At 44.7% G+C, this 24,446-nt stretch overlaps 1 protein-coding gene across 1 annotated transcript in view; it reads left to right on the forward strand.

Moving 5' to 3' along the window:
• The window catches only part of LOC139409497 (phosphatidylinositol 3-kinase regulatory subunit gamma-like), a 307,517-nt gene that overhangs the window by 137,987 nt on the left and 145,084 nt on the right, over positions 1-24,446 (forward strand). Inside the window, exon 4 of the mRNA XM_071154732.1 lies at positions 19,304-19,435. Within this exon, the coding sequence (XP_071010833.1) occupies positions 19,304-19,435 (132 nt within the window). The remainder of the gene's footprint in view (positions 1-19,303; positions 19,436-24,446) is intronic.

The raw sequence follows: 24,446 nt of genomic DNA on the forward strand, positions 1-24,446 counted from the left end.
TCCTATGCTATCCTGTCCTGCCCTGTGCTGTCCTGCCCTGTCCAGTCTTGTGCTGCCCTGCCCTGTCCAGTCTTGTGCTGTCCTGCCTTGTCCAGACTTGTGCTGTCCTGCTATGTCCTGCCTTGTCCAGTCTTGTCCAGTCTTGCCCTGTCCAGTTCTGTGCTGTCCTGCCCAGTACTGTGCTGTCCTGCCCTGTCCAGTACTGTGCTGTCCTGCCCTGTCCAGTACTGTGCTGTCCTGCCCTGCCCAGTACTGTGCTGTCCTGCCCTGTCCAGTACTGTGCTGTCCTGCCCTGTCCAGTACTGTGCTGTCCTGCCCTGTACTGTACTGTGCTGTCCTGCCCTGTCCTGGCTCCAGTACTGTGCTGTCCTGCACTGTCCTGTCCATTCCTGCCCTGTCCTGGCTCCAGTACTGTGCTGTCCTGCCCTGTCCTGGCTCCAGTACTGTGCTGTTCTGCCCTGCCCTGTCCAGTCCTACCCTATCCAGTCCTGCCCTGTCCTGGCTCCAGTACTGTGCTGTCCTGCCCTGTCCTGGCTCCAGTCCGGTCCTGTCCAGTCCTGTCCTGTCCTGTCCTGGCTCCAGTACTGTGCAGTCCTGCACTGTCCTGGCTCCAGTCCGGTCCAGTCCGGTCCTGTCCAGTCCTGCCCTGTCCTGGCTCCAGTCCTCCTCACCCTCAGACCTCACTGGTTCCTCTAAACCTCAGCACCTCATTCCTCACACACATCATCTCTGGCCTAGTGCATGCGTGCCTGTGTGTGTCACTCATATTCACCCACTCACACATTATCGTACTCCACCAGGCCTATTGGCACACAGTGGTATGTCCCCATTCAACCCCAGTGTCTCAACATCACACAGAGAGAGTCATTCACCGTTTATATTATGATACGTTCAGGTTACAGTTTATTCCATCTATCCCTTTGTATACTGGCTAGCTGTTCTGGCTAAGTGTAAGTAGTGGAGAGATATGAGTATACTTGAGCAGCATGTCAAGGACAGATGGGTAAACACAGATATTGATGGTCGGAGTGGTGGTGTTGATAGTACAGCTCCTTCCATGGCATCTGATTAGGACACTGGGCCATTAGGTAGGAGTGAGTGAGTTCAGCTGTACTATAGGCTTCATCTACAAGCCTAGTGGACAGAGACTCAAAGAGCTGAGCTCGGTGGCCCTGTGGTCAGGCAGGAATGAGACGTGTCATCTCCATGTCTATTTTCCTCTCTGTCCGCGAGGCGAGGGCGTTGATTTACTAGAAGTGTCCTGTTTCACAGCCAACAGCCTCAGAGTGCTGCTTGGACAACATACAGTACTGTCAGTGACACTACAGTGCCGGGAACTCATGGACAGTCAATAGAAACAGCAAACCGGAACCAGAGTTGTGGGGAAAAACTCAGCCAACATTATCAAGCACGGGGAACAACTGTGTTGAGTGGCTAGTTTTTTGTGAAGTAACTCAAGCACAAGTAAGACAGTAAGACATCATTGAATCCTTCTACAAAACATTCAGACAGTCTCTGCCCACACCTTTAAATAACAGACAAAGGAGACCCCTGCCCACCGTGGCCTGGTGTGTTTAAGATCTGTTGAGGCCCTGGTATACAGTGATGACAGAGGAGGGAGGGGGAGGGGGAGGGTGGGAGGGAGGTGGAGTAGTACCAGCTAACGCTGACTCACTAGGTATCTCTACTAGTGATGTTTCTAACTCTGACTCACTAGGTTTCTCTACTAGTGCTGTTTCTAACGCTGACTCACTAGGTATCTCTACTAGTGCTGTTTCTAACGCTGACTCACTAGGTATCTCTACTAGTGCTGTTTCTAACGCTGACTCACTAGGTATCTCTACTAGTGCTGTTTCTAACGCTGACTCACTAGGTATCTCTCCTAGGGCTGTTCCTAACGCTGACTAACTAGTCACTAGATATCTCTACTAGTGCTGTTTCTAATGCTGACTCACCAGGTATCTTTACTAGTGCTGACTCACCAGGTATCTTTACTAGTGCTGACTCACCAGGTATCTCTACTTTTGATGACTCACCAGGTATCTCTACTATTGATGACTCACAAGGTTTCACTACTGTTGTTGACTCACCAGGTATCTCTATTAGTGGTGCCTCACCAGGTATCTTCACTAGTGCTGACTCACCAGGTATCTCTACTATTGTTGACTCACCAGGTATCTCTATTAGTGATGACTCACCAGGTATCTTTACTAGTGCTGACTCACCAGGTATCTCTATTAGTGGTGCCTCACCAGGTATCTTTACTAATGATGACTCACCAGGTATCTTTACTAGTGCTGACTCACCAGGTTTCTCTGCTGTTGATGACCTACCAGGTATCTTTACTAGTGCTGACTCACCAGGTATCTTTACTAGTGCTGACTCACCAGGTTTCTCTACTATTGTTGACTCACCAGGTATCTCTACTATTGATGACTCACCAGGTATCTTTACTAGTGCTGACTCACCTGGTTTCTCTGCTGTTGATGACTCACCAGGTATCTTTGCTAGTGCTGACTCACCAGGTATCTCTACTATTGATGACTCACCAGGTATCTCTACTATTGATGACTCACCAGGTATCTCTACTATTGATGACTCACAAGGTTTCTCTACTGTTGTTGACTCACCAGATATCTCTACTGTTGGACTCATCAGGTTTGGAACCTGGCAGTGAGTGTTGTAACTGAGGACAAACTATTTTTACACGCTACGCGACTCAGCACTCGGCGGTCCTGTTCTGTGAGCTTGTGTGGCCTACCACTTCACCGCTGAGCCATTGTTACTCCTATACATTTCCACTTCATAATAACAGCACTTACAGTTGACAGGCGCACCACTAGCAGGGCAGAAATTTGACGAACTGGAAAGTTGGCATCCTATGACTGTGCCAGGTTGAAAGTCACTGAGCTCTTCAGTAAGGCCATTTTACTGCCAGTGTTTGTCTATGGAGATTGCATGGCTGTGTGCTCGATTTTATACACCCATCAGCAACGGGTGTGGCTGAAACAGCCGGATCCACTAATTTGAAGGGGTGTCCACATGCTTTTGTGTGTAGGGAACATAGAGCAGCGAGAGGAATTCAGTTTGAGTCGTCAGGCAACATCTCCCCAGCGCCCTAAGATTGATTCAGAGCACAGATCAGCAGTGAGGAGAGGATAGGAGAGGACAGCCAAGCTGGAACAGAACAGGCAGAAAGAAGGCATCCAACACTTTGATCTGCAAATGGAAAAAGGGGCAAAGCAAGCTTAAAAAATGCAAAATCCAAATCCATCTTCTGCCAAAAAGTGGGGAGAGCTGCAAATGTGTGAAATCTGCCGCGGATCTATTCCCCACTCAGTCACGCACAGTGCACGCACGCACGCAAACACACACACACACACACGCACGCACGCACGCAAACACACACACACACGCACGCGCACACGCACGCACGCAAACACACACACGCACGCATGCAAACACACGCGCACGCGCACACGCACACACACATAGAGGCTCAGAGACACACATAGATAGATCCCAGGCTTTCACAGCACACGTCTCAGCTGACTGGAACACATGATAAGGCACCATATTCCAGAAGATAAACACACGCCGCTCGGCGGCTTTTGATTCATATTCCACCCAATATTCCAATATCACACCCATCTCACTGAAACAACAAGTGTGAGCAAATCACACTCAACATTTGGATTCAATGTATTATGCTATTGCACACAATTCCATTTGTGCAAAAAGCTAGTAGTACATGGTAGCCTTATAAGGAAAATACAAACAAAACATAAATATATAATATATATTTATAATATCTACTGTTTCAATAGATCGTTATCTCTCTGTGTTCTATTCTGTGGGCTTATCACGCACAGCAGGGTGTGTTTTTTGTTGTTGTCTTTGCTGTCTTTGTACAGCACCGATGAGGTCGAAACGTATGCTTTCAAAAATAAATCATTGTTGCAATCATTGTCACTTTTTGTATTATTTTGAGCATGGATTAAATGAAATGAATAACCCTGCCTGGATTATTCCTTTTCATGGTTTGAGTACGAGTACCTTCTGAACCCTCGAAGTCAACTCTGGACCCTGAAGCCAGTTCCCATCTAGTCTGGGACTGATTCAGACCTGGGACACCAGGTGGGTGCAGTTCATTATCAGGTAGAACAGAAAACCAACCTTTTCTATGCGTTGACACAGAACCTAACACTTGGTTGAGATAGTTGTGAAATTGATAAATGCATCATTACTATTGCATAGTCTGTCACCTTTGATCTCTATTTAAAGTGTAGAAACACAGAAGGCACGGCAGGCAGCATCATATAAAGCTGGGAAGAGACTGTGATTAGCTGAGAGAGGTTGGTTATGTCAGCAGCATACATCCCACTGCTGGCTTGCTTCTGAAGCTAAGGAGGGTTGGTCCTGTTTGCTCCCTGGATGGGAGACCAGGTGGTGTTGGAGGGCCAGTAGGAGGCACTCTTTCCTCTGGTCTAATTTTTTTTTATCCCAGTACCCCAGGGCAGTGATTGGGGACATTGCTCTGTGTAGGGTGCTGTCTTTCAGATGGGATGTTAAATGGGTGTCCTGGCTCTCTGTGTTCACTAAAGATCCCATGGCACTTATTGTAAGAGCAGGGATGTTAACCCTGGTGTTCTGGCTAAATTCCCAATCTGTTTCTCATGGAACCTAATTATCCCCAGCTTGGCTCATTCATCCCCCCTGGAACTATTCCCCAGGTTGTTGCTGTAAATGAGAATGTCTTCTCAGTCAAATAACAGTACTTTTTTGTTGTCTGGAATAACCCTCTCACAGAACCTCCTGTCTCTCCCTCTCTGTTGAACTGTCTCTCTCTATGTGGAGAACACTGGGGTGTCTTTCATCCACTGGCTCTCTGTTTAGGATACCTTAGATCTCTGGTACCTTCATTCTCCATGACTGAATCAACAGTAAGACAGTGTTGTTGTCCTGAATCTACAGTAAGACATTGCTGTTGTCCTGAATCTACAGTAAGACAGTGCTGTTGCCCTGAATCTATAGTAAGACATTGTTGTTGTCCTGAATCAACAGTAAGACATTGCTGTTGTCCTGAATCTACAGTAAGACATTGCTGTTGTCCAGAATCTACAGTAAGACAGTGCTGTTGCCCTGAATCTACAGTAAGACAGTGTTGTGGTCCTGACTACAGTAAGACTGTGTTTTTGATCCTGGCTCTCTCTGCTTGTTGTGGTCCTGACTACAGTAAGACAGTGTTGTGGTCTTGACTACAGTAAGACAGGGTTGTGGTCCTGACTACAGTAAGACAATGTTGTGGTCCTGACTACAGTAAGACAGTGTTGTGGTCCTGACTACAGTAAGACAGTGTTGTGGTCCTGACTACAGTAAGACAGTGTTGTGGTCCTGACTACAGTAAGACAGTGTTGTGGTCCTGACTACAGTAAGACAGTGTTGTGGTCCTGACTACAGTAAGACAGTGTTTTTGATCCTGGCTCTCTCTGCTTGTTGTGGTCCTGACTACAGTAAGACAGTGTTGTGGTCCTGACTACAGTAAGACAGTGTTGTGGTCCTGACTACAGTAAGACAGTGTTTTTGATCCTGGCTCTCTCTGCTTGTTGTGGTCCTGACTACAGTTAGACTGTGTTGTGGTCCTGACTACAGTAAGACAGTGTTGTGGTCCTGACTACAGTAAGACAGTGTTGTGATCCTGGCTCTCTCTGCTTGTTGTGGTCCTGACTACAGTAAGACAGTGTTGTGGTCCTGGCTCTCTCTGCTTGTTGTGGTCCTGACTACAGTAAGACAGTGTTGTGGTCCTGACTACAGTAAGACAGTGTTGTGGTCCTGACTACAGTTAGACTGTGTTCGTGATCCTGGCTCTCTCTGCTTGTTGTGGTCCTGACTACAGTAAGACAGTGTTGTGATCCTGGCTACAGTAAGACAGTGTTGTGGTCCTGACTACAGTAAGACAGTGTTGTGGTCCTGACTACAATAAGACAGTGTTGTGATCCTGGCTACAGTAAGACAGTGTTGTGATCCTGACTACAGTAAGACAGTGTTGTGGTCCTGGCTCTCTCTGCTTGTTGTGGTCCTGACTACAGTAAGACAGTGTTGTGATCCTGGCTCTCTCTGCTTGTTGTGGTCCTGACTACAGTAAGACAGTGTTGTGGTCCTGACTACAGTAAGACAGTGTTGTGGTCCTGACTACAATAAGACAGTGTTGTGATCCTGGCTACTGTAAGACAGTGTTGTGATCCTGGCTCTCTCTGCTTGTTGTGGTAACTATCTAGGAGGAGAAAATACAATGGTGGCTTTAGCAGTGGAAAGCCATCCAACTCCACTATCTCTGTGTGTTTGTATGTGTATGTGTGCGTGTGCGTGTGTGGCATTTGCAACAGGGATAAAGATTAGCTTATTCAATAAGGCAGATAATGAAACTCTGTAGCTGATGGACTTAGAGTTAGACACAGATAAAACAATTGTCCTTCTCCTCTGCTGTGTTGTCTCAGCTTGGTGAACCCTTTCAATCAGCTTCAATCAGCCTTATTGGATTAGCTGGGATAATATTTTCAATAATCAATTATTTGGTTGCATGCATCAAATGTTCTATTCTGTCTTTGTTTAAAATCTACATTTTCTACGAACTGCTTGCTCAACTCAATTAGAATGTAGTAATGCTGTGGTGGATCAACTCAATTAGAATGTAGTAATGCTGTGGTGGATCAACTCAATTAGAATGTAGTAATGCTGTGGTGGATCAACTCAATTAGAATGTAGTAATGCTGTGGTTGATCAACTCAATTAGAATGTAGTAATGCTGTGGTTGATCAACTCAATTAGAATGTAGTAATGCTGTGGTTGATCAACTCAATTAGAATGTAGTAATGCTGTGGTTGATCAACTCAATTAGAATGTAGTAATGCTGTGGTTGATCAACTCAATTAGAATGTAGTAATGATGTGGTTGATCAACTCAATTAGAATGTAGTAATGATGTGGTTGATCAACTCAATTAGAATGTAGTAATGCTGTGGTTGATCAACTCAATTAGAATGTAGTAATGATGTGGTTGATCAACTCAATTAGAATGTAGTAATGATGTGGTTGATCAACTCAATTAGAATGTAGTAATGCTGTGGTTGATCAACTCAATTAGAATGTAGTAATGCTGTCGTGGATCAACTCAATTAGAATGTAGTAATGCTGTGGTGGATCAACTCAATTAGAATGTAGTAATGATGTGGTTGATCAACTCAATTAGAATGTAGTAATGCTGTGGTTGATCAACTCAATTAGAATGTAGTAATGCTGTGGTTGATCAACTCAATTAGAATGTAGTAATGATGTGGTTGATCAACTCAATTAGAATGTAGTAATGATGTGGTTGATCAACTCAATTAGAATGTAGTAATGATGTGGTTGATCAACTCAATTAGAATGTAGTAATGCTGTGGTTGATCAACTCAATTAGAATGTAGTAATACTGTGGTTGATCAACTCAATTAGAATGTAGTAATGCTGTGGTGGATCAACTCAATTAGAATGTAGTAATGCTGTGGTGGATCAACTCAATTAGAATGTAGTAATGCTGTGGTTGATCAACTCAATTAGAATGTAGTAATGCTGTAGTTGATCAACTCAATTAGAATGTAGTAATGCTGTGGTTGAAATGATCATGTAGCTTTGGTAGAGTAATGGTACATTTACTGGTACTGCACTCCATAGTATAAACACACAGCAGTGTTGCAGTAGCCACCCTGAAAAGATAGTTTACCAAGCTACCAATGACTTCAAACTGAAATAAATTAAGCTACGCTACAGCTTTCCTTAACAAAAATATACTTTACTGAACTAAAGTTACTGTGAAAAGGTTGTCTACTACATCCAAAATGATCATACTATATGTACAATACATCTGAAATGTCATAGATTACAAATGGCAAGAACAGGTCACTTTGAGGTCATATGTTAACAGAATGTGATTTAACCTATTAAACACAAAAACAAATTTTAAAGTGAGAATTAAGCAGGTCTGATGCTAATTATTGCCTACTTCACCCATATTTTTTTTTGGCAGAAAAAAGTTGTGTAATTTCAGTAGTTGAAAAAGGAATGAAGTACTGAAAATGCGACCTAGATTTGAATTGAGTTCAACTACCACCAAGCTACTGCAAAATGTAGTTAACCCTTAGCCTACAATATCTGCGCCCCCTCGGAAATGTAATTAACATTATTCAATGCGTTTATATTGGTTAATTGTGGTAATGCCACATTTTCTATCCCAAAAACATTTTCTATATAGTGCATTCGGAAAGTATCCAGACCCCTTGACATATTCCACATTTTGTTACGTTACAGCCTTATTCTAAAATGGATGAAATAGTTTTTTCCCTCAACAATCCACACACCCATCACAACGCCCCGTAATGACGAAGCAAAAACAGGTTTTTAGACATTTTTGCAAATGTACATTCAAAAAATGTCAAAAGGAAATATCACATTTACATAAGTATTCAGACACTTTACTCAGTACTTTGTTGAAGCATCTTACAGCCTTGAGTCTTCTTGGGTATGACTCTACAAGCTTTGCACACCTGTATTTAGGAAGTTTCTCCCATTCTTCTCTGCAGATCCTCTCAAGTTCTGTCAGGTTGGATGGGGAGTGTCGCTGCACAGCTATTTTCAGGCTTTCCAAAGATGTTCAATCGGGTTCAAGTCCGGGCTCTGTCTGGGCCAATCAAGGTCATTTAGAGAATTGTCCCAAAGCCACTCCTGCGTTGTCTTCGCTGTGTGCTTAGGGTTGTTGTCCTGTTGTTAGGTGAACTTTCACCCCAGTCTGAGGTCCTGAGAGCTCTGAAGATTTTCATCAAGGATCTCTCTGTACATTGCTCTGTTCATCTTTCCCTCGAACCTGACTAGTCTCCCAGTCCCTGCCACTGAAAAACATCCCCACAGCATGATGCTTCACCTTAGGGATGGTGCCAGGTTTCCTCCAGACTTGACGCTTGGCATTCAGGCCAAGTAGTTCAATCTTGGTTTCATCATACCGTAGAATCTTGTTTGTCATGGTCTGAGAGTTCTTTAGGTGCCTTTGGGCAAACTCCAAGCGCCTTTTACTGAGGAATGGCTTCCATCTGGCCACTCTACCATAAAGGCCTGATTGGTGGAGTGCTGCAGAGATGATTGTCCTTCTGGAAGGTTCTCCCATCTCTAAAGAGGAACCCTAGAACTATGTCAGAGTGACCACTGGGTTCTTGGTCACCTCCCTGATTGCTCAGTTTGGCTGGGCGGCCAGCTCTAGGAAGTGTCTTGATGTTTCCAAACTTCTTCTATTTAAGAATGATGGAGGCCACTGTGTTCTTGGGGACCTTTTTTAAAATATTATTTTTTATATTTAACCAGGTAGGCCAGTTGAGAACAAGTTCTCATTTACACCTGCGACCTGGCCAAGATAAAGCAAAAGAGTGTGACAAAAAAACAACACAGAGTTACATGTGGAGTAAACAAAAGTACAGTCAGAAGAGTCTATATACAGTGTGTGCAAATGGAGTAAGGAGGTAAGGCAATAAATAGGCCATAGTAGCAAAGTATTACAATTTAGCAAATTAACACTGGAGTGATAGATGTGCAGATGATGATGTGCAGATGATGATCTGGGGAAGGGTACCAAAACATGTCTGCAGCATCAAACTATTTGATGCAGATGATGATTTCTTTCTACTACTTGCACATCATCATCTGCATCAAATAATTTGATGCTGCAGAAATGTTTTGGTACCCTTCCCCAGATCTGTGCCTCAACACAATCCTATCTCGGAGCTCTACGGACAGTTCCTTTGACCTCATGGCTTGGTTTTTGCTCTGACATGCACTGTAAACTTTGGGACCTAATATAGACAGGTGTGTGCCTTTCCAAATCATGTCCAATTAATTGAATTCACCACAGGTGAACTCCAATAAAGTTGTAGAACCATCTCAAGGATGATCAATGGAAACAGGATGCACCTGAGCTCAATTTCAAGTCTCATAGCAAAGGGTCTGAATACTTATGTAAATAAGGTATTTCTGTTTCTCTAAAAACCTGTTTTTGCTTTGTCATTATGGGGTATTGTGTTAAGATTAATGAGGATTTTATTATTTGATCCATTTTAGAATAAGGCTGAAATGTTACAAAATGTGGAAAAGGGAAGGGGTCTGAATACTTTCCTCTAGAGAATTAAATTACGGGTCTATTTATGTCATGAATATGAATTTGGAGGGCAGACATTATTAAATATTAAAGCATTAGACCTCTCACTAAAAGCTTCAGTCATGCAAAACCTATACTTATATCCAAACTGGTTCACTAGCAGACTAGTAAGAATGGCTCACCCCGTGTTCAAGAATGGCCTTTTCCCCTTTATTCAAATTCCAACCTCTCACTTTCATTTTTTTGCAATGAAATCATCTCCAATCTAATCGCTATTTTTAATACAAGCCATAGAAAGTTGGTTGCAATTTCAGTTTAATCCACTTGAAAATACAAATTGACAGCTGTGCCATACAGATTGCAAAATAATTGGGAAGAAATGTTCAATGTACTGATTCCATGGCACATGGTTTATGAACTGATAAACAAAACGACACCGGATTCAAAACGTATGGCAGGGTAAACCATGGCAGGGTAAACCATGGCAGGGTAAACCATGGCAGGATAAACCATGGCAGGGTAAACCATGGCATGGTAAACCATGGCAGGATAAACCATGGCAGGATAAATGGCAGGATAAACCATGGCAGGGTAAACCATGGCAGGGTAAACCATGGCTGGGTAAATGGCTAGATAAACCATGGCAGGGTAAACCATGGCAGGGTAAACCATGGCAGGATAAATGGCAGGATAAACCATGGCAGGGTAAACCATGGCAGGGTAAACCATGGCAGGGTAAATGGCAGGATAAACCATGGCAGGGTAAACCATGGCAGGATAAACCATGGCAGGGTAAACCATGGCAGGATAAACCATGGCAGGGTAAACCATGGCAGGATAAACCATGGCAGGATAAACCATGGCAGGGTAAACCATGGCAGGATAAACCATGGCAGGGTAAACCATGGCAGGATAAACCATGGCAGGGTAAACCATGGCAGGATAAACCATGGCAGGGTAAACCATGGCAGGATAAACCATGGCAGGGTAAACCATGGCAGGATAAACCATGGCAGGGTAAACCATGGCAGGGTAAACCATGGCAGGATAAACCATGGCAGGGTAAATGGCAGGATAAACCATGGCAGGGTAAACCATGGCAGGGTAAACCATGGCAGGATAAACCATGGCAGGATAAACCATGGCAGGGTAAACCATGGCAGGATAAACCATGGCAGGGTAAATGGCAGGATCAACCATGGCAGGATAAACCATGGCAGGATAAACCATGGCAGGGTAAACCATGGCAGGGTAAACCATGGCAGGATAAACCATGGCAGGGTAAACCATGGCAGGATAAACCATGGCAGGGTAAATGGCAGGATAAACCATGTTAGGGTAAACCATGGCAGGATAAACAATGGCAGGGTAAACCATGGCAGGATAAACCATGGCAGGATAAACCATGGCAGGATAAACCATGGCTGGGTAAATGGCTGGATAAACCATGGCAGGGTAAACCATGGCAGGATAAACCATGGCAGGATAAACCATGGCAGGGTAAACCATGGCGGGGTAAATGGCTGGATAAACCATGGCAGGGTAAACAATGGCAGGATAAACCATGGCTGGATAAACCATGGCAGGATAAACCATGGTAGGGTAAACCGTGGCAGGATAAACCATGACAGGGTAAATGGCAGGATAAACCATGGCAGGATAAACCATGGCAGGGTAAATGGCAGGGTAAACCATGGCAGGGTAAATGGCAGGATAAACCATGGCATGGTAAACCATGGCAGGGTAAATGGCTGGATAAACCATGGCAGGGTAAATGGCAGGATAAACCATGGCAGGGTAAATGGCAGGATAAACCATGGCAGGATAAACCATGGCAGGATAAACCATGGCAGGGTAAATGGCAGGATAAACCATGGCAGGATAAACCATGGCAGGGTAAACCATGGCAGGGTAAACCATGGCAGGATAAACCATGGCAGGGTAAACCATGGCAGGATAAACCATGGCAGGGTAAACCATGGCAGGGTAAATAGCAGGATAAACCATGGCAGGGTAACTGGCTGGATAAACCATGGCAGGATAAACCATGGCAGGATAAACCATGGCAGGGTAACTGGCTGGATAAACCATGGCAGGATAAACCATTGCAGGGTAAACCATGGCAGGGTAAATGGCAGGATAAACCATGGCAGGGTAAATGGCTAGATAAACCATGGCAGGATAAACCATGGCAGGATAAACCATGGCAGGATAAACCATGGCAGGGTAACTGGCTGGATAAACCATGGCAGGATAAACATGGCAGGATAAACCATGGCAGGGTAAACCATGGCAGGATAAACCATGGCAGGGTAAACCATGGCAGGATAAACCATGGCAGGGTAAATGGCAGGATAAACCATGGCAGGATAAACCATGGCAGGATAAACCATGACAGGATAAACCATGGCAGGATAAACCATGGCAGGGTAAACCATGGCAGGGTAAATGGCAGGATAAACCATGGCAGGGTAAATGGCTGGATAAAGCGTGAGTAGCGAGAGATGATGGAACAGAGAAACAAAGGGAGGTAATGAGAGATGATGGAACAGAGAAACAAAGGGAGTTAATGAGAGATGATGGAACAGAGAAACAAAGGGAGGTAACGAGAGATGATGGAACAGAGAAACAAAGGGAGGTAATGAGAGATGATGGAACAGAGAAACAAAGGGAGTTAATGAGATATGATGGAACAGAGAAACAAAGAGAGGTAACGAGAGATGATAGAACAGAGAAACAAAGGGAGGTAATGAGATATGATGGAACAGAGAAACAAAGGGAGGTAATGAGATATGATGGAACAGAGAAACAAAGGGAGGTAATGAGATATGATGGAACAGAGAAACAAAGGGAGGTAATGAGATATGATGGAACAGAGAAACAAAGGGAGGTAATGAGATATGATGGAACAGAGAAACAAAGGGAGGTAATGAGATATGATGGAACAGAGAAACAAAGGGAGGTAATGAGATATGATAGAACAGAGAAACGAAGAGAGGTAACGAGAGATGATGGAACAGAGAAACAAAGGGAGGTAACGAGAGATGATGGAACAGAGAAACAAAGAGAGGTAACGAGAGATGATGGAACAGAGAAACAAAGGGAGGTAATGAGAGATGATGGAACAGAGAAACAAAGGGAGGTAATGAGATATGATGGAACAGAGAAACAAAGGGAGGTAATGAGATATGATGGAACAGAGAAACAAAGGGAGGTAATGAGATATGATGGAACAGAGAAACAAAGGGAGGTAATGAGATATGATGGAACAGAGAAACAAAGGGAGGTAATGAGATATGATGGAACAGAGAAACAAAGGGAGGTAATGAGATATGATGGAACAGAGAAACAAAGGGAGGTAATGAGATATGATGGAACAGAGAAACAAAGGGAGGTAACGAGAGATGATAGAACAGAGAAACAAAGGGAGGTAACGAGAGATGATGGAACAGAGAAACAAAGGGAGGTAACGAGAGATGATAGAACAGAGAAACAAAGGGAGGTAACGAGAGATGATGGAACAGAGAAACAAAGGGAGGTAACGAGAGATGATAGAACAGAGAAACAAAGGGAGGTAACGAGAGATGATAGAACAGAGAAACAAAGGGAGGTAACGAGAGATGATAGAACAGAGAAACAAAGGGAGGTAACGAGAGATGATGGAACAGAGAAACAAAGGGAGGTAACGAGAGATGATAGAACAGAGAAACAAAGGGAGGTAATGAGAGATGATGGAACAGAGAAACAAAGGGAGTTAATGAGAGATGATAGAACAGAGAAACAAAGGGAGGTAACGAGAGATGATGGAACAGAGAAACAAAGGGAATGAGAAAGGGATGGAATTTGTCTTCAGGCTCTCAAAGAGATAGCAGAATTATATATAGAGAGACAGGGGGGGGATTAATGTGGGCATTTCTCTGTCCCAATCCCCTGTGGTCTGACTGTGCAGTGCTGTAACGCTGCTGGCTGAGGTCTCCGTGAGAGGACTGTCCTCATCCTGACCTCGTTCCTCATCCTCTCCTCATCCTCACAATAGGGACACTACTATTAGATGCCATGAGAGGACTGTCCTCACAGTAGAGCCACAGTAGAACTGTGAGAGGACTGTCCTCACAGTAGAGCCATGAGAGGACTGTCCTTACAGTAGAGCCATGAGAGGACTGTCCTCACATTAGAGCCTTGAGAGGACTGTCCTTACAGTAGAGCCATGAGAGGACTGTCCTCACATTAGAGCCTTGAGATGACTGTCCTCAGAATAGAGCCTTGAGAAGACTGTCCTCACAGTAGAGCCATGAGAGGACTGTCTTCACAGTAGAGCCATGAGAGGACTGTCTTCACAGTAGAGCCATGTGAGGACTGTCCTCACAGTAGAGCCTTGAGAGGACTGTCTTCACAGTAGATCTTTGAGAGGTCTAACCTCAGAATAGAGCCTTGAGAGGACTGTCCTCAAAGTAGAGCCATGTGTGACTGAACACAGTGTAAATGAATATCATTCCTCTGCCCTCTGTGTGACTGAACACAGTGTAAATGAATATCATGCCTCTGCCCTCTGTGTGACTGAACACAGTGTAAATTAAATGAATTCCTCTGCCCTCTGTGTGACTGAACACAGTGTAAATTAAATGAATTCCTCTGCCCTCTGTGTGACTGAACACAGTGTAAATTAACTTAATTCCTCTGCCCTCTGCGTGACTGAACACAGTGTAAATTAAATTAATTCCTCTGCCCTCTGTGTGACTGAACACAGTGTAAATTAACTTAATTCCTCTGCCCTCTGTGTGACTGAACACAGTGTAAATGAACTTAATTCCTCTGCCCTCTGTGTGACTGAACACAGTGTAAATTAGTATCATTCCTCTGCCCTCTGTGTGACTGAACACAGTGTAAATGAATATCATTCCTCTGCCCTCTGCGTGACTTTTCCACATGGAGGGGCAGGATCAGTGACTCCACAACACACACAGAGACGCTGCAGGACTGTACTCTAATCATGTTTGTACGGGGTCAGAAAGAGGGCACAGTGATATAAATAGACCTCTGGCTTAGTGGACCGTCATGATTGGAACGTTTATTTGACTATTAGTTTTAGAGAAATCCTCCTAACAACAGATAACAGTCCAGAAGATGTCACATACATGTATTTGACTGATGAGGAGGAGGATGAGGAAGAGGGGGTGGAAGAAGGGAATGCTAGAGGCATGTCCTCTATTAATGCAATGAACCTAATCACCCAGGTCACACAGACACAGTTCATTACAGCATGTAGCCTAGCGGTTAGAGCATTGGTCCAGTTGACTCAGTTCATTACAGCATGTAGCCTAGCGGTTAGAGCGTTGGTCCAGTTGACTCAGTTCATTACAGCATGTAGCCTAGCGGTTAGAGCGTTGGTCCAGTTGACTCAATTCATTACAGCATGTAGCCTAGCGGTTAGAGCGTTGGTCCAGTTGACTCAATTCATTACAGCATGTAGCCTAGCGGTTAGAGCGTTGGTCCAGTTGACTCAATTCATTACAGCATGTAGCCTAGCGGTTAGAGCGTTGGTCCAGTTGACTCAGTTCATTACAGCATGTAGCCTAGCGGTTAGAGCATTGGTCCAGTTGACTCAGTTCATTACCGCTCAGGGGCATGTAGCCTAGTGATTAGAGTGTTGGTCCAGTACAAGTCTGAAAGGTCACTAGTTCAAATCCCCAAGCAGACAAGATGAAAAATCTGTCGATGCGCTCTTGAGCAAGGCACTTAACCCTAATTGTTCCAGGGCCACCGATGATAATGTCAGACCCTGGCCGTGATCCCACTCTCAGAGGGTATCTCAGGGAGAGTTTGGATATGCAAAAAAATTAAGTGTATTATGCGTATAATACACATTTGTGAAATAGGACAAATAGAGGCATCTACCTAATTGAATTATAATTATAAATTGGGTGGTTCGAGCCCTCAATGCTGATTGGCTGGCAGCCGTGGTACCACGGGCATGATCACCCAAAAATATTACGTTGATAACTAGTTTATAATAGCAATAAGGCACCGCGTTAAATCCTGTCTAAGAACAACCCTTGGCAGGATAAACCATTGCAGGGTAAACCATGGCAGGGTAAATGGCAGGATAAACCATGGCAGGGTAAATGGCTAGATAAACCATGGCAGGATAAACCATGGCAGGATAAACCATGGCAGGATAAACCATGGCAGGGTAACTGGCTGGATAAACCATGGCAGGATAAACATGGCAGGATAAACCATGGCAGGGTAAACCATGGCAGGATAAACCATGGCAGGGTAAACCATGGCAGGATAAACCATGGCAGGGTAAATGGCAGGATAAACCATGGCAGGATAAACCATGGCAGGATAAACCATGACAGGATAAACCATGGCAGGATAAACCATGGCAGGGTAAACCATGGCAGGGTAAATGGCAGGATAAACCATGGCAGGGTAAATGGCTGGATAAAGCGTGAGTAGCGAGAGATGATGGAACAGAGAAACAAAGGGAGGTAATGAGAGATGATGGAACAGAGAAACAAAGGGAGTTAATGAGAGATGATGGAACAGAGAAACAAAGGGAGGTAACGAGAGATGATGGAACAGAGAAACAAAGGGAGGTAATGAGAGATGATGGAACAGAGAAACAAAGGGAGTTAATGAGATATGATGGAACAGAGAAACAAAGTGAGGTAACGAGAGATGATAGAACAGAGAAACAAAGGGAGGTAATGAGATATGATGGAACAGAGAAACAAAGGGAGGTAATGAGATATGATGGAACAGAGAAACAAAGGGAGGTAATGAGATATGATGGAACAGAGAAACAAAGGGAGGTAATGAGATATGATGGAACAGAGAAACAAAGGGAGGTAATGAGATATGATGGAACAGAGAAACAAAGGGAGGTAATGAGATATGATGGAACAGAGAAACAAAGGGAGGTAATGAGATATGATAGAACAGAGAAACGAAGAGAGGTAACGAGAGATGATGGAACAGAGAAACAAAGGGAGGTAACGAGAGATGATGGAACAGAGAAACAAAGAGAGGTAACGAGAGATGATGGAACAGAGAAACAAAGGGAGGTAATGAGAGATGATGGAACAGAGAAACAAAGGGAGGTAATGAGATATGATGGAACAGAGAAACAAAGGGAGGTAATGAGATATGATGGAACAGAGAAACAAAGGGAGGTAATGAGATATGATGGAACAGAGAAACAAAGGGAGGTAATGAGATATGATGGAACAGAGAAACAAAGGGAGGTAATGAGATATGATGGAACAGAGAAACAAAGGGAGGTAATGAGATATGATGGAACAGAGAAACAAAGGGAGGTAATGAGATATGATGGAACAGAGAAACAAAGGGAGGTAACGAGAGATGATAGAACAGAGAAACAAAGGGAGGTAACGAGAGATGATGGAACAGAGAAACAAAGGGAGGTAACGAGAGATGATAGAACAGAGAAACAAAGGGAGGTAACGAGAGATGATGGAACAGAGAAACAAAGGGAGGTAACGAGAGATGATAGAACAGAGAAACAAAGGGAGGTAACGAGAGATGATAGAACAGAGAAACAAAGGGAGGTAACGAGAGATGATAGAACAGAGAAACAAAGGGAGGTAACGAGAGATGATGGAACAGAGAAACAAAGGGAGGTAACGAGAGATGATAGAACAGAGAAACAAAGGGAGGTAATGAGAGATGATGGAACAGAGAAACAAAGGGAGTTAATGAGAGATGATAGAACAGAGAAACAAAGGGAGGTAACGAGAGATGATGGAACAGAGAAACAAAGGGAATGAGAAAGGGATGGAATTTGTCTTCAGGCTCTCAAAGAGATAGCAGAATTATATATAGAGAGACAGGGGGGGGATTAATGTGGGCATTTCTCTGTCCCAATCCCCTGTGGTCTGACTGTGCAGTGCTGTAACGCTGCTGGCTGAGGTCTCCGTGAGAGGACTGTCCTCATCCTGACCTCGTTCCTCATCCTCTCCTCATCCTCACAATAGGGACACTACTATTAGATGCCATGAGAGGACTGTCCTCACAGTAGAGCCACAGTAGAACTGTGAGAGGACTGTCCTCACAGTAGAGCCATGAGAGGACTGTCCTTACAGTAGAGCCATGAGAGGACTGTCCTCACATTAGAGCCTTGAGAGGACTGTCCTTACAGTAGAGCCATGAGAGGACTGTCCTCACATTAGAGCCTTGAGATGACTGTCCTCAGAATAGAGCCTTGAGAAGACTGTCCTCACAGTAGAGCCATGAGAGGACTGTCTTCACAGTAGAGCCATGAGAGGACTGTCTTCACAGTAGAGCCATGTGAGGACTGTCCTCACAGTAGAGCCTTGAGAGGACTGTCTTCACAGTAGATCTTTGAGAGGTCTAACCTCAGAATAGAGCCTTGAGAGGACTGTCCTCAAAGTAGAGCCATGTGTGACTGAACACAGTGTAAATGAATATCATTCCTCTGCCCTCTGTGTGACTGAACACAGTGTAAATGAATATCATGCCTCTGCCCTCTGTGTGACTGAACACAGTGTAAATTAAATGAATTCCTCTGCAAAAAAATTAAGTGTATTATGCGTATAATACACATTTGTGAAATAGGACAAATAGAGGCATCTACCTAATTGAATTATAATTATAAATTGGGTGGTTCGAGCCCTCAATGCTGATTGGCTGGCAGCCGTGGTACCACGGGCATGATCACCCAAAAATATTACGTTGATAACTAGTTTATAATAGCAATAAGGCACCGCGTTAAATCCTGTCTAAGAACAACCCTTAGCCATGGTATATTGGTCTTATACCACACCTCTTTAGGCCTTATTGCTTAAGTATAGAATACCTTCCAGTGTCAGACTGCTGCTGTACCAGAACGTCTCTGTCTGTCTGTCTGTCTGTCTGTCTGTCTGTCTGTCTGTCTGTCTGTCTGTCTGTCTGTCTCCCTCCACTGGTACTGGTGAGAGACGAGCTGCCAAAGTCACATTTCATTCATTGTGTTCTCTTGTAAATGAAGAATATGGGATTTTGAACACGTCTGTCTCTCTCTCTGTCTCTACCCACTTCCTCCCTCCTTCACTCCCTCCTTCCACCCCCCCACCCCCTCCACACACTCCCCCCTCTCTCTCAGACCCAGCGTCAGCGGATGTGGACGAGTATGATCTGGTGGTGTTGTCTGATAGTCTGAGGGGTTTCCTTCAGGACCTGCCCTCCCCCATCATCCCAGCCTTGGTCTACAGTGAACTGATCTACACCGCCCAAGGTACAGTAACAGTACTCACATTGGTCATCAAACAGTCCAAAGTCAGCCAGGCCATATCTAGAGACTGTTTGCACAGACTTCTTGGGGCTAGCCAATCACAGAGTTCTGCTGTGACTTGTATGACATGAGGCTAAGTTATTTAAAATGTTAACCCAGGGTTAAGGATAGGAAAATGCAGTATGAAAAGCCATGTTAAATATAGTTGCTAAGCGAAGTTGCTGAACATCAGTCAGATCCAGCCAACCCTCTAGGTATAGGAGCTAGCTCCTGCCCCCAGGGTCATGGATGGGACACCCTGCTTTAACCTCTGGGACTAAAGTGCAGTATATATCCCATGGCTAAACTTCAGAGTGTCACCGCTTACCACTCCGCCAGCCAGCCTGACCTGAGAGAGAGAGAGAGAGAGAGAGAGAGAGAGAGAGAGAGAGAGAGAGAGAGAGAGAGAGAGAGAGAGAGAGAGAGAGAGAGAGAGAGAGAGAGAGAGAGAGAGAGAGAGAGAGAGAGAGAGAGAGAGAGAGAGAGAGAGAGAGAGAGATGTTCCCTCTCTCAGCTCAGTTGTCTGTTGGCCCAACTCCAGATTAATATATCTTATCCCTCTCTCCAACGTCTGCACTGTCCTCACATCTCTCTCTTTTACAGACACGCTGTAGCACCTGATCTATTTTTCATGACCCTTTCCCTTGAACATAAGGAGAGTCGTGCTTTCCGTGGGCGGTGTGTGTGTAGGTGTTTGCAGTGGTGTGTGTGTGTGTGAAAGCTTTTGTGTATGCGTGTGTGTGGGAACACCTTAGGGTAGACTGGGGCCATGGCAACCCACGGGCCGAGTTCACACTCTCCCCCCTGACCTCCCCCCAAATTATTCAGCCTCTCCCTTCCTCGGCCAACAACAGCAGCTTCAGTCAATGATGTAAGTGCTTGTCTCTCCCAGCTCCTACCTGTTTCATCACACTCCCAGCCCAAGCTCCTCTCTTTTATTTATGGGAACATTTTAAGTCAGGATAAACCACTTGAAAAGACGCATGGTGGAAATTTGAGGGTTCTGTGAGGTTAAGCTGACTAAAATGGAACTTGTTTTTGACTTTGGAGGGTGGTCTGCTGTAAAATACATCAAATCAAATCAAATACAACAACCTTATAGTGAAATGCTTAATGTACTTACAAGCCCTTAACCAACAATGCTTTAAGAAGTTTTAAGAAAAATAAGTGTCAAGTAAAAAATAGATAAGTAAAAAATAGAAAATAAAAGTAAATAATAATTAAACGGCAGCAGTAAAATAACAATAGCGAGGCTTTATACAGGAGGTACCGTCCCTCTCCTTCCTTCCTGTCTTCCCTCTCCTTCCTGTCTGTCTTCCCTCTCCTTCCTGTCTGTCTTCCCTCTCCTTCCTTCCTGTTTTCCCTCTCCTTCCTTTCTGTCTTCCCTCTCCTTCCTTTCTGTCTTCCCTCTCCTTCCTTTCTGTCTTCCCTCTCCTTCCTTTCTGTCTTCCCTCTCCTTCCTTTCTGTTTCCCCTCTCCTTCCTTTCTGTCTTCCCTCTCCTTCCTTCCTGTCTTCCCTCTCCTTCCTTCCTGTCTTCCCTCTCCTTCCTTCCTGTCTTCCCTCTCTTTCCTTCCTCTCCTCCCTCTCCTTCCTTTCTGTCTTCCCTATCCTTGCTTCCTCTCCTCCCTCTCCTTCCTTTCTGTCTTCCCTCTCCTTACTTTCTGTCTTCCCTCTCCTTCCTTTCTGTCTTCCCTGTCCTTCCTTTCTGTCTTCCCTCTCCTTCCTTCCTGTCTTCCCTCTCCTTCCTTTTTGTCTTCCCTCTCCTTCCTTTCTGTCTTCCCTCTCCTTCCTTTATGTCTTCCCTCTCCTTCCTTTCTGTCTTCCCTCTCCTTACTTTCTGTCTTCCCTATCCTTCCTTCCTCTCCTCCCTCTCCTTCCTCCTGTCTTCCCTCTCCTTCCTTTCTGTCTTCCCTCTCCTCCCTCCTGTCTTCCCTCTCCTTCCTTCCTGTCTTCCCTCTCCTTCCTTTCTGTCTTCCCTCTCCTTCCTTTCTGTCTTCCCTCTCCTTCCTTCCTGTTTTCCCTCTCCTTCCTTTCTGTCTTCCCTCTCCTTCCTTCCTGTTTTCCCTCTCCTTCCTTCCTGTCTTCCCTCTCCTTCCTTCCTGTCTTCCCTCTCCTTCCTTCCTGTCTTCCCTCTCCTTCCTTCTTGTCTTCCCTCTCCTTCCTTTCTGTCTTCCCTCTCCTTCCTTCCTGTCTTCCCTCTACTTCCGTTCTGTCTTCCCTTTCCTTCCTTCCTGTCTTCCCTATCCTTCCTTCCTCTCCTCCCTCTCCTTCCTTTCTGTCTTCCCTCTCCTTACTTTCTGTCTTCCCTCTCCTTCCTTTCTGTCTTCCCTGTCCTTCCTTTCTGTCTTCCCTCTCCTTCCTTCCTGTCTTCCCTCTCCTTCCTTTTTGTCTTCCCTCTCCTTCCTTTCTGTCTTCCCTCTCCTTCCTTTCTGTCTTCCCTCTCCTTCCTTTCTGTCTTCCCTCTCCTTACTTTCTGTCTTCCCTATCCTTCCTTCCTCTCCTCCCTCCTTCTTGTCTTCCCTCTCCTTCCTTTCTGTCTTCCCTTTCCTTCCTTCCTGTCTTCCCTCTCCTTCCTTCTTGTCTTCCCTCTCCTTCCTTTCTGTCTTCCCTCTCCTCCCTCCTGTCTTCCCTCTCCTTCCTTCCTGTCTTACCTCTCCTTCCTTCCTGTCTTCCCTCTCCTTCCTTCCTGTCTTCCCTCACCTTCCTTCTTGTCTTCCCTCTTCTTCCTTTCTGTCTTCCCTCTCCTTCCTTTCTGTCTTCCCTCTCCTTCCTTCCTGTTTTCCCTCTCCTTCCTTTCTGTCTTCCCTCTCCTTCCTTCCTGTTTTCCCTCTCCTTCCTTTCTGTCTTCCCTCTCCTTCCTTTCTGTCTTCCCTTTCCTTCCTTTCTGTCTTCCCTCTCCTTCCTTCCTGTCTTCCCTCTACTTCCGTTCTGTCTTCCCTTTCCTTCCTTCCTGTCTTCCCTATCCTTCCTTCCTCTCCTCCCTCTCCTTCCTTTCTGTCTTCCCTCTCCTTACTTTCTGTCTTCCCTCTCCTTCCTTTCTGTCTTCCCTGTCCTTCCTTCCTCTCCTCCCTCTCCTTCCTCCTGTCTTCCCTGTCCTTCCTTTCTGCCTTCCCTCTCCTTCCTTCCTGTCTTCCCTCTCCTTCCTTCCTGTCTTCCCTCTCCTTCCTTTTTGTCTTCCCTCTCCTTCCTTTCTGTCTTCCCTCTCCTTCCTTCCTGTCTCCTCCTCTCTCCTCAGTACCCTCCCTAGTCCTCCTCAGTACCCTCCCTAGTCCTCCTCAGTACCCTCCCAAATCCTCCTATTGTGGATTCTGTCACACCTCCTAAACCCATTTAAGGTTGAAGGCGGACGTTTACATACACCTTAGCCAAATACATTCAGTTTTTCAACAATTCCTGACATTTAATCCTAGTAAAAATTCCCTGTATTAGGTCCGTTTGGATCACCACTTTATTTTAAGAATGTGAAATCTCAGAATTATAGTAGAGATAATTATTTATTTCAGCTTTTATTTCTTTCATCACATTCCCAGTGGGTCAGAAGTTTGCATACCCTCAATTAGTATTTGGTAGCATTTCCTTTAAATTGTTTCACTTGGGCCAAGCGTTTCGGTTAGCCTTCCACAAGCTTCCCACAATAAGTTGGGTGAATTTTGACCCATTCCTCTTGACAGAGCTGGTGTAACTGAGTCAGGTTTGTAGGCCTCCTTGCTCACACACACTTTTTCAGTTCTGCACACAAATGTTCTATGGGATTGAGGTCTGGGCTTTGTGATGGCCACTCTAATATCTTAACATTATGGTCCTTAAGCCATTTTGCCACAACTTTGGAAGTGTGCTTGGGGTCATTGTCCATTTGGAAGACCCATTTGCGACCAAGCTTTAACATCCTGACTGATGTCTTGAGATGTTGCTTCAATATATCCACATAATTTTCCTCCCTCATGATGTCCTCTATTTTGTGAAGGGCACCAGTCCCTCCTGCAGCAAAGCACCCCCACAACATGATGCTGCCAACCCCGTGCTTCACGGTTGGGATGGTGTTCTTCGGCTTGCAACCCTCCCCCTTTTTCCTCCATACATAACAATGGTCATTATTGCCAAACAGTTCTATTTTTGTTTCATCAGACCAGAGGACATTTCTCCAAAAAGTACGATCTTTGTCCCCATGTGCAGTTGCAAACCATAGTCTGGCTTTTTTATGGCGGTTTTGGAGCAGTGGCTTCTTTCTTGCTGAGCGGGTTTTCAGGTTATGTCGATATAGGACTCGTTTTACTGTGGATATAGATACTTTTGTACCTGTTTCCTTCAGCATCTTCACAAGGTCCTTTGCTGTTGTTCTGGGATTGATTTGCACTTTTCACACCAAAGTACGTTCATCTCTAGGAGACAGAACGCGTCTCCTTCCTGAGCGGTATGACAGCTATGTGGTCCCATGGTGTTTATACTTGCGTACTATTGTTTGAACAGATGAACGTGGTACCTTCAGGCATTTGGAAATTGCTCCCAAGCATGAACCAGACTTGTGGAGGTCTACAATTGTTTTCCTGAGGTCTTGGCTGATTTCTTTTGATTTTCCCATGATGTCAAGCAAAGAGGCATGGAGTTTGAAGCTAGGCCTTGAAATACATCCACAGGTACACCTCCAATTGACTCAAATGATGTCAATTAGCTTATCAGAAGCTATTAAAGCCATGACATCATTTTGGGGATTTTCCAAGCTGTTTAAAGGCACAGTCAACTTAGTGTATGTAAAATTCTGATCCACTGGAATTGTGATACAGTGAATTATAAGTGAAATAATCTGTCTGTGAACAATTGTTGGTAAAATTACTTGTGTCATGCGCAAAGTAGATGTCCTAACCGACTTGCTAAAACTATAGTCTGTTAACAAGAAATTTGTGGAGTGGTTGAAAAACGAGTTTTAATGACTCCGACCTAAGTGTATGTAAACTTCCGACATCAACTGTATTTAAA

The sequence above is a fragment of the Oncorhynchus clarkii genome, chromosome 5 (genome assembly GCF_045791955.1).
Source record: "Oncorhynchus clarkii lewisi isolate Uvic-CL-2024 chromosome 5, UVic_Ocla_1.0, whole genome shotgun sequence".
Lineage (NCBI taxonomy): Eukaryota > Metazoa > Chordata > Actinopteri > Salmoniformes > Salmonidae > Oncorhynchus > Oncorhynchus clarkii.